This window comes from Oryx dammah, unplaced genomic scaffold, assembly GCF_014754425.2.
Source record: "Oryx dammah isolate SB20612 unplaced genomic scaffold, SCBI_Odam_1.1 HiC_scaffold_2, whole genome shotgun sequence".
Taxonomy (NCBI): Eukaryota; Metazoa; Chordata; class Mammalia; order Artiodactyla; family Bovidae; genus Oryx; species Oryx dammah.
The window spans coordinates 176,528,240-176,546,418 of record NW_024070186.1 but is presented as its reverse complement, the minus strand read 5'-3'; the positions used below and the strand labels follow the sequence as shown (position 1 = coordinate 176,546,418).

General features: G+C 36.2%; 1 protein-coding gene across 1 annotated transcript in view; it reads right to left on the bottom strand.

The window, feature by feature from the left end:
• LOC120882554 (ATP-binding cassette sub-family A member 3-like) overlaps positions 1-18,179 on the bottom strand; it is a 208,714-nt gene that overhangs the window by 127,071 nt on the left and 63,464 nt on the right. The window contains exons 10-11 of the mRNA XM_040266571.1: positions 13,512-13,649; positions 6,214-6,335 (exon numbers count right to left, since the gene is read on the bottom strand). Coding sequence (XP_040122505.1) covers positions 6,214-6,335; positions 13,512-13,649 — 260 coding nt within the window. The remainder of the gene's footprint in view (positions 1-6,213; positions 6,336-13,511; positions 13,650-18,179) is intronic.

Sequence of the window (18,179 nt, the reverse complement as noted above, 5' to 3'; positions counted from 1 at the left end):
ATGATAATATACATGTTTCAGTGCCATTCTCCCAAATCATCCCACCCTCACCCTCTCCCACAGGGTCCAAAAGACTAGCTAAGGAAAGAAGGAAGCAAAAGGCAAGGGAGAAAGGGAAAGATATACCCAACTGAATGCAGAGTTCCAAAGAATAGCAAAGAAAGATAAGAAGGCCTTCTTAAATGAACAGTGCAAAGAAATAGAAGAAAATGATAGAATGGGAAAGAGTAGAGATATCTTCAAGAAAATTGGAAATATCAAAAGGACATTTCATGTAAGGAAGGGCACAATAAAGGACAGAAACAGTAAGGACCTAACAGAAACAGACAAGATTAAGAAGGGGTGGCAAAAATACACAGAAAGTGAAAGTGAAGTAGCTCAGTCATGTCCGACTCTTTGCCACCCCATGGTCTATAGCCTACCAGGTTCCTCCCTCCATGGGATTCTCCAGGCAAGAATACTGGAGTGGGTGGCCACTTCCTTCTCCAGGGGATCTTCCCGACACAGGGATCAAACCCTGGTCTCCTGCATTGCAGGCAGATGCTTTAACCTCTGAGCCACCAGAAGTACTATGTAAAAAAGGTCCTAATGGATAACCATGAGCGTGTAGTCTCTCACTTAGAGCCAGGCATTCTGGAGTGTGAATTCAAGTGGGCCTTAGAAAGCATTACTGTGAACAAAGCTAGTAGAGGTGACGGAATTCCACCTGAGCTATTTACAATCCTAAAAGATGCTGCACTCAATGTATCAGCAAGTCTGGGAAACTCAGAAGTGGCCTCAGGACTGAAAAAGGTCAGTTTTCATTCCAATCCCAAAGAAAGGCAATGCCAAAGATTGTTCAAATTACCGTACAATGGTGCTCATCTCACATCCTAATAAGGTAATGCTCAACATTTGTCAAGCTAGGCTTCAGCAGTATATGAATAAAAAACTTCCAGATGTACAAACTGGGTTTAGAAAAGGCAGAGGAAGCAGAGGTCAAATTGCCAACATTTGTTAGATCCTAGAGAAAGCAAGGGAATTCCAGAAAAACATCTACTTCTGCTTCATTGACTACGCTAAAGCCTTTGAGTGTGTGGATCATGACAAATTGTGGAAAATTCTTAAGCAGATAGGAATACCAGACCATCTTACCTGTCTCCTGAGAAACCTGTATGCAGGACAAGAAGCAACAGTTTGAATCAGACATGGAACAACCGACTGGTTCAAAATTGGGAAAGGAGTATGACAAAGCTGTATATTGTCATCCTGCTTGTTTAACTTTTATATGCAGAGCACATCATGAGAAATGCTGGGCTGGATGAATCATAAGCTAGAATCAAGATTGATGGGAGAACCGGTGATATTTTTCACAGAACTAGAACAAATAATTTCAAGATTTGTATGGAAATACAAAAAACCACGAGTAGCCAAAGCAATCTTGAGAAAGAAGAATGGAACTGGAGGAATCAACTTGCCTGACTTCAGGCTCTACTACAAAGCCACAGTCATCAAGACAGTATGGTATTGGCACAAAGACAGAAATATAGATCAAGGGAACAAAATAGAAAGCCCAGAGATAAATCCACACACATACGGACACCTTATCTTTGACAAAGGAGGCAAGAATATACAATGGAGTAAAGACAATCTCTTTAACAAGTGGTGCTGGGAAAACTGGTCAACCACTTGTAAAAGAATGAAACTAGATCACTTTCTAACACCATACACAAAAATAAACTCAAAATGGATTAAAGATCTAAATGTAAGACCAGAAACTATAAAACTCCTAGAGGAGAACATAGGCAAAACACTCCGACATAAACCACAGCAGGATCCTCTATGATCCACCTCCCAGAATTCTGGAAATAAAAGCAAAAATAAACAAATGGGACCTAATTAAAATTAAAAGCTTCTGCACAACAAAGGAAAATATAAGCAAAGTGAAAAGACAGCCTTCCGAATGGGAGAAAATAATAGCAAATGAAGCAACTGACAAACAACTAATCTCAAAAATATACAAGCAACTCCTGCAGCTCAATTCCAGAAAAATAAACGACCCAATCAAAAAATGGGCCAAAGAACTAAATAGACATTTCTCCAAAGAAGACATACGGATGGCTAACAAACACATGAAAAGATGCTCAACATCACTCATTATTAGAGAAATGCAAATCGAAACTACAATGAGGTACCACTTCACACCAGTCAGAATGTCTGCGATCCAAAAATCTGCAAGCAATAAATGCTGGAGAGGGTGTGGAGAGAAGGGAACCCTCCTACACTGTTGGTGGGAATGCAAACTAGTACAGCCACTATGGAGAACAGTGTGGAGATTCCTTAAAAAATTGCAAATAGAACTGCCTTATGACCCAGCAATCCCACTGCTGGGCATACACACTGAGGAAACCAGAATTGAAAGAGACACATGTACCCCAATGTTCATCGCAGCACTGTTTATAATAGCCAGGACATGGAAACAACCTAGATGTCCATCAGTAGATGAATGGATAAGAAAGCTGTGGTACATATACACAATGGAGTATTACTCAGCCGTTAAAAAGAATACATTTGAATCAGTTCTGATGAGATGGATGAAACTGGAGCCTATTATACAGAGTGAAGTAAGCCAGAAAGAAAAACACCAATACAGTATACTAACACATATATATGGAATTTAGAAAGATGGCAATGATGACCCTGTATGCAGGACAGCAAAAAAGACACAGATGTGTATAGCAGACTTTTGGACTCAGTGGGAGAGGGAGAGGGTGAGATGATTTGGGAGAATGGCATTGAAACATGTATAATATCATGTAAGAATCGAATTGCCAGTCTACGTCCGATGCAGGATACCGCATGCTTGGGGCTGGTACGTGGGGATGACCCAGAGAGATGTTGTGGGGAGGGGGGTTCATGTTTGGGAACGCATGTACACCCGTGGTGGATTCATGTCAATGTATGCCAAAACCAGAACTGTAAAGTAAAAAAAATAAATTAAAAAATAAATAAATAAATAAATAAAAATAAGTTGAGTGAAGCATTTTGTTGTAATTATATATATCATATATAATAAAATATGTCTGCATATATAAATAAAATACATATAAAAAAAAAGATTGCTGAGAGAAATACCAGCATCAGATATGAAGATGATATCACACTAATGGCAGCAAGTGAAGAGGAACTAAAGAGCCTCTTGATGAGGGTGAAAGAGGAGAGTGAAAAAAGCGGGACTGAAACTGAGCATTCAAAAACCAAGATGATGACATCCGGTCCCATCACTTCATGGCAAATAGAAGGGGGAAAAGTGGAAGCAATGACAAATTTTCTTTTCCTTGGGCTCCGAAATCACTGGACGGTGATTGCAGCCATCAGTATCTGTTTTTAACTGTATTAACTTTCTTAAGCAGCTTGGAGTTTTGGGTTTCAGTTTCTATTGTATTTCTTTTCCTGTCCTATCTTGCTCCCTGCCTGCAGAACTGCAAATCTTCTGTGGCTTTTAAGCACTTTAAATTGCCTGTCAGAAGAAATAACAGGTCAACAGGTCAAGTTGTCCTGTTTTTTTTTCCTGTGGATTCCAAACTGCATCCATACTACATTGCCTCTCCCACAAGTACTCCATTAGGCAAGATAGAAACCGGTCTCAAAGGCAGCCCCCGACAAGCAAGATCACTAAATGGAAATCTCAGCTTTCCCCTTTTGTCCCAAGGTAAAATTTAGGCATTGTGAAGATTCCTTCTGACTCTGCCATACTATTTGGAGGGACAGATCAGGTGAGAAAATGACACAAACTTCATATGCCTTATGGTACTCACTAAGTAGTCGTTTGTGTGCTATAGCTTCCAAACTGGTTTCTAGAATTCTCAGAAAGGTATTTCGTCCCTGTATGTTGTTGTCATCCCAGTGTCTCTGGGATGAACAGGGCCTGAAGCTTCCAAAACTGCTGTGTCACTCTCTCCTATCACCCAGTTTACCTTTTTCTTAATTTGGTATCGCTTTATTGCTATAAGGCTTCTCCTGCTTCCAGAGCTCTGCCAGAACTGGTGTTGACATTCTGTATTTCTTCATCAGTTGAGTTTGTGAAGGGACTGGAGGCTGGAGCTCCCTCTTCTGCCGTGTTTTCACTGGACGGTTGCTTTTGATCTGCCTCTTGTGTATGAATAGGATTTCAATAGGTGCCAGTTGACTCTCACCTATTGAAAACCTATTCATAACAAGAACTGAACTGTGATGCCTACATTAGGCATTCCCAGTGTAGATGGGAAAGTGTATGACAAGTGTTCTTAAGTAACACGTAAAGCATGGAACCTCACTTCTGTCAGAAGAAATAAAAGAGAAGAAATAAGTTTTGGTGAAGATGTAGAAAAGGAAAAACTTATGCACTGTTGGTGGAAATATAATTGGTACAACCACTATGAAACATTATGGTGGTTTCTCAAAAAATTAAAAACAGACCTAGTATATAATCCAGCGATTCTACCTCTGCACATTTATCCAAAGAAATTGAAAACATGAAGTCCAAAGATATATATGCTTCCCCATGTTCACTGTAGCATTTTTTTGGCCACACCTTGCAGCTTGCAGGATCGTAATTCTCCAACCAGGGACTGAATCTATGCTCTTGGCAGAGAAAATGTGGAATCCTAATGGCAATATCTAATACATGGAAGCTTCCCTGGTAGCTCTGATGGTAAGGAATCTGCCTGTAATGTGGGAGACCAGGGTTTGATCCCTGGGTCAGGAAGATCCCCTAGAGAAGGGAATGGCAACCCACTCCAGTATTGTTGCCTGGAGAATTCCATGGACAAGAGGAGCCTGTTGGACTACAGTCTATGGAGTCACAAAGAGTTGGACAAGACTGAGTGACTAGCACACACAAGATATGGAAGCACATATCCACTGAGAGATGAAAAGATAAGATGTGATACATATATCTATATTTATACCTATCTTTCCATTTGTAACAATATGAACCATTAGAGGGTATGAAGCTAAGTGTAAAGCATAAGGAATATAGTCAGCAATACTGCAATAACTTTGTATGGTGACCTGTGGTTACTAGAATTATTGTGATGACCATTTCATAATGTATAAAAACACTGAATCACTATGTCATATGATTGAAACTAAAATAATATTTTGTAAAAAAAAATGTTCTCACCATAAAAAAAGAAAAATAAAGCATGGTGTGTATTCCAGGACAAATTATGTAAAGCATATTGACTATATATATTATGCCTATATTAATATTATGAAGGTAATGACAACTTGAATCATGACCTTATGTTAGCTAGGCAGTCATTCTTTTAAGAAAAGTTTTAACAGACATAGAGGGAGTCAGTTCAAATACGCAAAACCGCAGAGAATATGAGTAGTGTCTGCCCCTCCTGTTAGTTTTGACATCACTTTTGTAACAAACAGAGGCTGTTTTTATCTTGAATACTAGGCTTAGCCCTCCTCTAGCCTCTAGGACTTATACTCAACATAGAGTTCATTGTTCTAATGGTCCCTAGTATTCTTTATCCATTCTTTCTTTTTAGTGAATGCAATATTTCTAAAGTATAAACCTTCATAAAATATCCTTTCATGACCTTTCATTGCTCTCAGAATAAATTCTAAACTTTAATGGATGGCTTCCCCCAATTCTTTTATAATTTGACCTTTTGATTATTCATCCACCTTCATCTTTTGCCATTATTTACATTCCTTTCATAGTTTAGTCATATGTCTGTTCCCTGCTCTTCAGTTTTCTAGTCTTTGCTTATTTAATCAGTTTTCTAGTCTTTGCTTATATAATCTAGTCTTTGCTTATATAATCAGTTTTCTAGTCTTTGCTTTCCATCATAGCTCTTTATATCTCTTATTTGCCTCATATTGATATCACTACCCCATTCATCATGCCCGAAACAGGTTAGGTGTCATTCTTTTGGATTCTACATCTTCCTTTTCATTTATGGTGTGTTGTATGTTTCACATTTTTGTCTGTATCTCTACCAGAGTATAAAACTGAATGTAACAACTTTGAAATCACCACTGTGATGTCTATTCCTAGAAAAAGAGCCAGCACATTTTTAATTGATTAATGTATTATGTCAGCATCTTGGTTTTAAATAATTGAAACTGTAATAATAACTACAACACTGAAGTGACAACATACTTTAACACTAAAAGTTGTTGATTGATTTATAGTTTAGAAGGAACCTGACTGCTGCTTTGGATAGAGCCAAATACATACCTGTGAGAATAGACAAGGCTGTGGTTTTTCCTGTCCCATTTTGTCCTAGGAGAATAGTGATATGCCCCTTATATAAATTCAAAGACATATTGTTTATTACTACTTTGTCACCTAATTCCTGTGGAATAAAGAAAAGAATAACTTGATATTTGTTACTTATCACTTATGAAAGACACTTATATCCTATCCTTAGAAGAAACATCATATCATCAAACTCACATTGTATAAAGAAGATGATACTGTGAACAAGGAACAATACATGTAGGTGCATTGAGTTTGTATACTAGTCAAAATAAATATGAAGTCTTGGTGGTATGTATATCTATTTACACTTGGCAAGGAAAATGGAGACTTTTTTATATTTTATGTATAAAGAACATCATATTGTAATTACGGGTTTACTAAACTGTAGCAGGATCTAGGAAAGCTCATAGAAACTGCCACCAATAATTGGAAAAGTTGATGCCATGATTTCAGCCAGAAGTTTAGTTATGGATAAAAGCCCGATGGCTCAGCTGGTAAGGAATCTGTCTGCAATGCGGAAGACCTGGGTGTGATCCCTAAGTTGGGAGGATCCCTTGGAGAAGGGAAAGGCTACCTACTCCAGTATTCTGGCTTGGAGAATTCCATGGACTGTATAGCCCATGGGGTCACAAAGAGTCGGACATGACTGAACGACTTTCACTTCACTTCAAAAGCATGTCCAGAAATTCTTAAGATTCCAAACAGCAGCTCAAATATGGTCCATTGTCTGTTTTTGTATGGCAAAAAACCACCACCACAACAAACAAACAAACAAACAAAAAAACTAGGAACAGCTTTTTATACTTTTAAAGACTTGGTAAAAAAACACAAAACAGAATATGTGACAAGCACTCTATGTGGATCATGGAGCCTAAAATATTTATTTGATTTATTTATTTGACAAACTTTCAGAAGGGTCTTTTGAAAATTCCTACTACAGTTGACTTTTGAACAACATGGGGGTTAATTCACATATAATTTATAGTTGGTCTTCCATATCTGTGCTTCCTGCACATTGACTGATTCAACCAAGCACAGACTGCGTAGTACTACAGTATTTACTCCTGAAAAATATCCACATAGAAGAGATTGATGTATGGCAAAAGCCAATACAATATTGTAGAGCAATTATCCTCCAATTCAAGAAAATTAGAGATACCAAGGGAACATTTCATGTACAGATGGGCACAATAAAGGACAGAAATGGTATGGACCCAACAGAAGCAGAAGATATTAAGAGGTGGCAAGAATACACAGAACTATACAAAAAACATCTTAATGACCCATATAACCACGATAGTGTGATCACTCACTTAGAGCCAGACATCTTGGAGTGCAAAGTTAAGAGGTCCTTAGGGAGCATCATTACAAATAAAGCTAGTGCTAGTGGAGGTGATGGAATTCCAGCTGAGCTATTTCAAATCCTAAAAGATGATGCTGTGAAAGTGCTGCCTTCAATATGCCAGCAAATTTGGAAAACTCAGAAGTGGCCACAGGACTGGAAAAGGTTGGTTTTCATTCTAATTCCAGAAAAAGGCAATGTCAAAGAATGTTCAAACTACCACACAATTGCACTCATTTCATATGCTAGCAAGATAATCCTCAAAATCCTTCAAGCTAGGCTTCAACAGTATATGAACTGAGAACTTCCTGATGCACAAACTGGGTTTAGAGAAGGCAGAGGAACCAGAGATCAAATTGTCAACATCCACTGGATTATAGAAGAAGCAAAAGAATTCCAGAAAAACATCTACTTCTGCTTCATTGACTACACTAAAGCCTTTGACTGTGTCAGTCACAACAAACTTTGAAAAATTCTTCAGAGATGGGACTACAGATCACCTTACCTGTCTCCTGAGAAACCTGTATCAAGGTCAAGAAGCAACAGTTAGAACTGGACATGGAACAATGGACTGGTTCAAAATTGAGAAAGGAGTACATCAAAGCTGTATGTCACTTTGCTTATTTAACTTATATGCAGAGTACATCATGTGAAATGCTGGACTGGATGAAACACAAGCTGGAGTCAAGACTGCTGGAGAAATATCAACAACCTCAGATATGCAGATGATACCACACTAATGGCAGAAAGTGAAGAGGAACTAGAGCCTCTTGGTGAAGGTGAAAGAAGAGAGGGAAAAAAAACTGCTAAAGACTCAACATTCAAAAAACTAAGATCATGGCATCCAGTCCCATCATTTTGTGGCAAACAGAAGTGGAAACAGTGACAGACTTTATTTTCTTGGGCTTCAAAATCCCTGTGGACAGTGACTGCAGCCATGAAACTAAAAGATGCTTGCTTTTTGTAAGAAAAGCTATGAGAAATCTAGACAGCATAATAAACAGCAGAGACATCACTTTGCCACAAAGTTTTGTATAGTCAAAGCTATGGTTTTTCCAGTAGTCATATATGGATGTGAGAGTTGAATCACAAAGAAGGCTGAGCGCTGAAGAATTGATGCTTTTGAACTGTGATGCTGGAGAAAGTTCTTGAGAGTCCCTTGGACAGCAAGGAGATCTAATCAGTAAATTCTAAAGGAAGTCAACTCTGAATATTCATTGGAAGGATTGTTGTTCTAGGATTTCAAATCCTAAAAGATGATGATGTGAAAGTGCTGCACTCCATATGCCAGCAAATTTGCAAAACTCAGCAGCAGTCACAGGACTGGAAAAGGTCAGTTTTCATTCCAGTCCGAAAGAAAGGCAATGCCAAAGAATGGTTAAACGACTGCACAATTGCATTCATCTCACATGCTAGCATTACCAAAAGGCAGAGGAACAAGAGATCAAATTTCCAACATCCACTGGATCATCAAAAAAGCAAGAGAATACCAGAAAAACATCTACTCCTGCTTTATTGATTATGCCAAAGCCTTTGACTGCGTAGATCACAACAAAATGTGGAAAATTCTTGAACAGATGGGAATACCAGACCACCTTATCTGTCTCCTGAGAAACCTGTATGCAGGTCAAGAAGCAACAGTTAGAACTGGATATGGAACGATCAACTGGTTCCAAATTGGGAAAGGAGTACGTAAAGACTGTATATTGACACCCTGCTGATTTAACTTACATGAAGAGTACATCATATGAAATGTCAGGCTGGATGAAGCACAAACTGGAATCAAGATTACCAGCAGAAATAGCAATACCTCAGATATGTAGATGACAGCATTTTTATGGCAGAAAGTGAAAAGAAACTAAAGAGCCTCTTTATTAAAGTAGAAGAGATGAGTGAAAAATCTGGCTGAAAATTCAACATTTAAAAAATGAAGATCATGGCATCTGGTCCCATCACTTCATGGCAAACAGATGGGGAAACAATGGAAACAGTGACAGACTTTATTTTGGGGGGCTCCAAAGTCACTGCAGATGGTGACTGAAGCCATGAAATTAAATGAAGCTTGCTCCTTGGAAGAAATGCTGTGACCAACCTAGACAGCATATTAAAAAGAAGAGACATTACTTTGCCAACAAAGGTCTGTCTAGTCAAAGCTGTTTTTTCCAGTAGTCATGTATGGATGTGAGAGTTGGACTATAAAGAAAGTTGAGCACCGAAGAATTGAAGCTTTTGAACTGTGGTGTTGGAGAAGACTCTTGAGAGTCCCCTGGACTGCAAGGAGATCAAACCAGTCAATCCTTAAGGAAATCAGTCCTGAATATTCATTGGAAGGACTGATGCTGAAGCTGAAACTCCAATACTTTGGCCACCTGATGTGAAGAACTGACTCACTGGAAAAGACTCTGATGCTGGAAAATATTGAATGCAGGAGGAGAAGAGGACAACAGAGGATGAGATGGTTGGATAGCATCACTGACTTGATGGACATGAGTTTTAGCAAGCTCTGGGAGTTTGTGATGGACAGGGAAGCCTGGTGTGCTACAGTCCATGGGGTCACAAAGAGTTGGACAAGACTGAGTGACTGAACTGAACTGAACTGACATGTACATTTATATATGTGTGCTAAGTCACTTCAGTTGTGTCTGACTCTTTGCGACCCCATGGACTGCAGCAGCTAGGCTCCTCTGTCCATGGGATTTTCCAGGCAAGAATACTGGAGTGAGTTGCCACACCCTCCTCAAGGGGATCATCCCAAGCCAGGGATTGAATGCACATCTCATGCCTCCTGCATTGGCAGGTGGGTTCTTTACCTCTAATGTCACCTGGGAAGCCCCCATAGTATACACGTATATTAATCAGGTGACATTTAAGTAGGATAATTAGCTTTTTGGATGTTAATCAAATCTCAACAGTGTGGTTTTAAAAAACACATGAATATTGCCTAGTTGATGTTCTTTTCAAATATAATAAATTATACAAACACTCAGAAAATATTTTAATTTGAAAATTAAAACCAATAAACTGAAAGTCTTAGTGTTATTATAGTAAAACAGAATCCAATAATAATAATAATAAAAGGTAAGTGGTATGGTTACATAAACAACAATTAGAGTAGATTTAAGAGAGAAAAATAATGCCAAAGATAAGAATGTCATTTTATAATCATAATGAGATCAGTTTTTCAAAAAGACATAATATTACTAAATGTTTATGTACCCAATAACCGAATTCAAAATACATGAGGCAACAATCAATAGAACTACAAAGAGAAATAGAAAAATGCAGCTATTTTCAAAGACTTTGATACTTTTCTCTCAATAATTGTTAGAATATGCAGAATCAGTAAGGATATAGAATACTTGAAGAGCTAACAACAGACTTGTCTTAATTGACTTTTTTTTATTAATTCACTTAACAGGAGCAGATTACACATTATTTTCAAGTACTTATAAAATTTATTTAGACAGATGACTGACTGAAACAAATAAGAATCAACACATTTAAAAGAACTGAAGTCATACAAAGTGTCCTTCTTTGAGCATAATCAGAGTTAAATTAGAAATGAATTACAAAAAAGATCTCAGGAAAATTCCCCAAATAATTAGATACAAAATAATACATGTACAAAATCTCTTCTGGAAAATTGAAAAGGAGGAAATACTTCCCAACTCACTATATGAGGCTATCATTATCCTGGTATCAAAATGAGAGAAATACCTTACAACAAATGAAAAGAGACCAATATCTGTGATAAAAATCCTAATTAAAAACACTCTAAACAAAATTTAAGAAAATTGAATCCATTAAAAAAGACAATAAAAAGATTCATTTCTGGGAAGTAAGCATGAAGAGCTCCGTAGACCCACTCCACAGTGGAACAAGAAACCCTGGTAAAAATTTAAAAAACATGTTTCATGTTGAGGTTTGATAGAAAACTACAAAATTCTGTAAGCAATTATCCTTCAGTTAAAAAATAATAATAAAATAAATAAGTTCAGAACTGAAAAAAAGAAAAACAAACAAACAAAAAACACAACCATTTAAAGCCTCCAGAAACTGATCTGAGAAAATACAGCAAATGGAGAAACATTTAAGAAAATCTACTATAACTTGGTAAGAACGGCAAAGGTCTATGTTATTTAACATTTAATTGCTCTATTAATAGTTTGTTATCTAGTTCCCTTCTTTTCCTTCAGTGTCCACTTATTCCTCAATATCCTCCACTCTGTGGAAAATATCTTGGATTTGTCCATTTCTTTTAATATGTATTGCTATGACCTTTGTTCAGTTACCATTATTTCTTAAGCAAAGTACCATTGGTCTGTTTCCTATACTTCTCCTTCTTCTTTTATTTTTTTCCATACAAAATGCTTTATTTAACCTTCGTGTCTTCATTCAGATAATTATACAAATGCATACAGTTAAGGGTTTAAACTCTATTTCGGTTCACAGCTCAATTCATAGGAAAGTTGAATACAGAAAAGCAATGCACCAACAGAATATGTCTGAGACACACTTCTTCTTAACTCCTCAATTTCCAACATCCCATTTCCCACAATGTAGTCAAAATGATCTTAAAAAAATATATATATATATATCATATATATACATATATATATATATATTCCTCTAACCAAATAATGGCTTCTCAATGAAGCCATTTACTACACTCTTTTGCCTCCAAATAGTTTTTTTTTTTTTTCCTGTTCCTCAAACACATTGACAGGGTAACAGGTAGGAAGACTAGGGGTCCCCAAGAGGCAGGAGGAAATAAACTGCAAGTGGCAGACATTTTTTCCTAATACTATGATGTCATGACAACTCCTGGTTCCACTTGAACTTAACTTTTCTCAAACCTTGAGCTAACCAATGTGTTTTTCTTATGGAAATGTTTTTCTTATGCTATCTTAATGAAACTATGTATTTGCCATGGAATCTGCCTTTCTTCAAATCCATTTCCACCAAGACTAACCTTTTTCTCAAACCTTGAATTGCTAATGGCTCTACAAACCAGTATGTCTTACACATGGAAATGTTCTCTTAAGGTCTGTTAATGAAACTATTTATTTGCTTGGAAATCTGCTTTTCTTCAAGATTCATGTCAATTGTTTTATGGCTGGGATGACTCACCTTGTGCCAATGTTATCTCAAAATGCATGCTGTGGGAGAGGGGCCAGGCGCAGCTCTCTCAGTTTTGAGGTGTTTCTTTTATCTAATTAGCAACTTACTAACAGATATATAACTCCTTGCTAAAAATTAGCAAGGGGGCACTCTTTCTGTCCCCTTCTGATGTCTGTGTTGGAAAGTTTTACTATCCCTTTTATACTTTAATAAAACTTTGCTACACAAAAGCTCCTAGTGATTGAGCCTCGTCTCTGGCCCCAGATCAAAATCCTCTCTCTGGAAGTCACGAATCTGGGCATAGCTCACGGCTCACAGCAGCAATCTTTCAACATGAAAGTCTTTCTCATCTCAGGGTTTTCAAATTTGTGATTTTCCTAACATGAGTGTTTTTCCTTTAGCTTTTCAAATAATTGACTCTTCTCATTCTCTAGTTCAAAGGTTATCCCTTCAGAGAGGTTTTGCTTTAACTACCTTAAATGTTATCCTCTCCAACCACACACCCAAATGTTCTTATTGAATTATCAAGTTTATTTTCTTCAGAGAATTTTATTACAAAATTTAAATATCACTTGCTGCCAAATCCATTAGAGGAGATTAAAAATAAGCACAATGGGTAGAGCAAATAAGATCACATACAGAACATATATTTATATGTTCTATAAATGCTTCAGATGAGAACTATATTAACTATGATTCTTTATTAAGTATTTCATTTGATTTCTTGGAATAGCTAGTTACAAACAATCCTAATAGTAGCATGTAGTATTCAGTCTTTGTAAGAAAAAGAGACTTTTGAAACAATACCTTGTACAAATGTTTGATCTTGATACCAGCCACCAAACCAGTAGGTTCAGCCTCAAAATACTTGTTTTGAGTTATCTCAGAGTCATTCATTTCTTCTTTTTTAATTTTAATTCTTGCTTTGCTGAACCAGTATGAGTGCTACAAAGAAAGCCAAAGTGAAATTACCAAAGTGAGCATTAAGAAATGAAGCACTCAATCTGAACAGTCTTATAACAAGTAAATCAACTGAGTCATTGTCAAAAAATAAGTGAAGTGACGAAAAGTCCAGGATCAGGAGACTTTGCTGGTGAATTCTATAGAACATTTAAATAAGAGTTTACAGCAGTCCTTCTCCAAGTCTTCCAAAAAGTATAAGAGGAGGGAACATTCCATAATTCATTCTTATATGGTTAGTGTTACCCTGACAGCAAATCCAGATAAAGAGATCACAAAGAAAGTAACTATAACCTAATATCTCTTATGACTATAGATGCAAAAATCAACTACTAGCAAACTGAATCTAATAAGCATATCAAAAGAATTATACATCATGATAAAGTGTGATTTATCCCAGGAATGCAGGGGTGTTTCAACAAAAGAAAGTCAGTCAATATAATATATCACATTAATACAACAAATGGAAGGAACACACATGGTCATCTCAACTGATGGAAATAAAGCCTTTAACAAAGTGTTTCAAGATAAAGAAGAAAACTATATCAAAATGATAAATGATAACAAAATGATATCATTGATCTATATTTCTGTCTTTGTGACAGTACCATACTGTCTTGATGACTGTGGCTTTGTAGTAGAGCCTGAAGTCAGGCAGGTTGATTCCTCCAGTTCCATTCTTCTTTCTCAAGATTGCTTTGGCTATTCGAAATTTTTTGTATTTCCATACAAATTGTGAAATTATTTGTTTTAGCTCTGTGAAAAATACTGTTGGTAGTTTGATAGGGATTGCATTGAATCTATAGATAGCTTTGTGTAGTATACTCATTTTTACTATATAGATTCTTCCAAACCATGAACATGGTATATTTCTCCATCTATTTGTGTCCTCTTTGATTTCTTTCACCAGTGTTTTATAGTTTTCTATATATAGATCTTTTGTATCTTTAGGTCAATATATTCCTAAGTATTTTATTCTTTTCATTGCAATGGTGAACGGAATTGTTTCCTCAATTTCTCTTTCTGTTTTCTCATTGTTAGTGTATAAGAATGCAAGGGATTTCTATGTGTTGTTTTTATATCCTGCGACTTTACTATATTCGTTGATTAGCTCTAGTAATTTTCTGGTGGAGTCTTTAGGGTTTTCTATGTAGAGGATCACATCATCTGCAAGCAGTGAGAGTTTTACTTCTTATGGAACAAAATAGAAAGCCCAGAGATAAATCCATGCACCTATGGATACCTTATCTTCAACAAAGGAGGCAAGAATATACAATGGAGAAAAGACAATCTCTTTAACAAGTGGTGCTGGAAAAACTGGTCAACCATTTGTAAAAGAATGAAACTAGAAAACTTTCTAACACCATACACAAAAATAAACTCAAAATGGATTAAAGATCTAAACATTTAAGACCAGAAACTAAAAACTCTTAGAGGAAATCATAGGCAAAACACTCTCCAACATAAAACACAGCAGGATCCTCTATGACCCACCTCCCAGATATTGGAAATAAAAGGAAAAATAAACAAATGGGACCTAATTAAACTTAAAAGCTTTTGCATAACAAAGGAAACTATAAGCAAGGTGAAAAGACAGCCTTCAGAATGGGAGAAAGTAATATCAAATGAAGCAACTGACAAAGAGTCAATCTCAATAATATATAAGCAACTCTTGCACTCAATTCCAGAAAAATAAATGACCCAATCAAAAAATGGGCCAAAGAACTAAACAGACATTTCTCCAAAGAAGACATGCAGATGGCTAACAAACACATGAAAAGGTGCTCAACATCACTCATTATTAGAGAAATGCAAATCAAAACCACAATGAGGTACCATTTCATACCAGTCAGATGGCAGTGATCCAAAAGTCTACAAGCAATAAATGCTGAAGAGGGTGTGGAGAAAAGGGAACCCTCTTACACTGTTGGTGGGAATGCAAACTAGTACAGCCACTGTGGAGAACAGTTTGGAGATTCCTTAAAAAATTGGAAATAGAACTGCCATACAACCCAGCAATCCCACTGCTGGGCATACACACCAAGGAAACCAGAATTGAAAGAGATACATGTACACCAATGTTCATCACAGCACTGTTCATAATAGCCAGGACATGGAAACAACCTAGATGTCCATCAGCAGATGAATGGATAAGAAAGCTGTGGTACATATACACAATGGAATATTACTCAGCCATTAAAAAGAATACATTTGAATCAGTTCTAATGAGGTGGATGAAACTGGAGCCTATTATACAGAGTGAAGTAAGCCAGAAAGAAAAACACCAATACAGTATACTAACGCATATATATGGAATTTAGAAAGATGGTAACAATAAACCTGTATGCGAGAGAGCAAGAGACACAGATGTATAAAACAGTCTTTTGGGCTCTGTGGGAGAGGGTGAGGGTGGGATGATTTGGGAGAATAGCATTGAAACATGTACATTTTCATCTGTGAAACGAATCACAAGTCCAGGTTCAATGCATGATACAGGGTCCTTGAGGCTGGTGCACTGGGATGACCCAGAGGAATGGGATGGGGAGGGAGGAGGGAGGAGGGGTTCAGGATGGGAAACACATGTACACCCATGGCAGATTCATGTCAATGTATGGCAAAACCACTACAATATTGCAAAGTAGCCTCCAATTAAAATAAATAAATTTATATTAAAAATAAATAAAATAAAAAAAAATTTAATGATATCAAAATGACATGAATTTTTATGGAAAAAATCCATAGATAACATCATATTCAATGGTGAAATTTCCCCTAATATCAGGAACAAGATAAGGAGGCCTACTTTCACTTTTGCTACTCACCACCGTACTGGAGATTCAGTCAGAACAATGAGGCAGAAAAAGAAATAAAAGGCACTTAAATTGGAAAGGAAGATGACATGATCCTACTTATTAAAAAAAAACAAACCCAAAGAATACACACCCAAATTAGCAGAGATAAACAAATTCAGCAAAGGTGCAAGATATAAGAACAATATGCAAAAATAAGCTGTAGTTTATGTACATGCAACAAACAATACAAAAAGAAAACTAAGAATTCCAGTTACAATAGAATCCAAAAGAATAAAATACTTGGGAATAAAATTAACAAAAAGTGAAAGACTTGTACACAAAAAACTGTAAAACTTTGCTGAAAGAATTTAAATAAGACATACAAATAATATTTTAATATGGCAATATTAGTTAAAACAATCAACAAATTCAATGCAATTCTTATAAAAATTCAGATGAACATTCTTGGAGAAATACAAAAATTGAGCATTAAGTTCATATGGACTTGCAAGAGGTCCTTAAGAGCCAAAATAATGTTGGTAAAGAAGAACTAGGTTGGAGTACTCACACTTTCAAATTTCAAAATTTACTATAAATATACAATAATCAAATCAGTACGGTACTGTTATAAGGATACATATATAGGCCAAAGGAATAAAATTAAAGGTCCAGAAATAAACCAGTACATCTGTGATCAATCTTTTCCATCAAGTGTGCTGAGGCCATTTAATGGGGAAAGAATAGTCTTTTCAAATAGTGTTGGGAATAGAACAGGATATCCACATGCAAAAGACTGAAGTTGGATCTCTACCTCACACTATACAGAAATTAAATAAATATTGATCAATGATCTAAATATAAGTGATAAAAATCACCAAACAGAAGAAAAAATAAACACTTTATATTTGTCATTGTCAAGACTTTATATTTGACAATGGTTACTAAGATATGACACCAAATTCACAGTAACAAAAGAAAAATTGGTAAATTGGATTAATCAACACTTAAAGCTTTTATGCATGAAAAGACACTGTCAAGATAGTGAAAAGACAACCCACAGAATGGAAGAAAATATTTGCAAACCATGTATCTGGTAAGAGTCTAGTGTCCAGAATATATAAAAAGACAAAGAATCCAATTTTAAAATTGGCACAGAACTTGCATAGACATTTTTCTAAATAATATATACAAATGGTCAAAAAATACATTAAAAGACCTCAGCATGATTAGTCATTAGGGAAATGCAAATCAAAACAAGATACACCTTATATCCTCAAGGGTACAATAAAAGAAAAAAACAGTTCAGTGGTTTCATTAAACATAGAATTACCAAAAACCACCAAACTGAAAACATTAAACACAGAATTACCACTCTTAGGTACAGTCCCAAATTCCCCTCATAGATATAGCTCCAAAAGACCTGAAACAGGTATTCAAACAAACACTTATACATAAATATTCATAGCATCACTACTCAATAGTTATAGGATGTCCTGTATATCCAACTAAGAATGAATAGATAAAGGAAATGCTTAGCCTCTGTGTATATACAATAGAGTATTATTCAGCAATCAAAAAGATTGAAGTGCTGATACATACTATAACATGGATAAACCTCAAAAAATATGGTAAGCAAAAGAAGTCAGACACAAATGATCACATACTGACTGACTCTATTTCTATGAAACATCCAGAATTGGTAAATCCACTGAAAAAGAAAGCT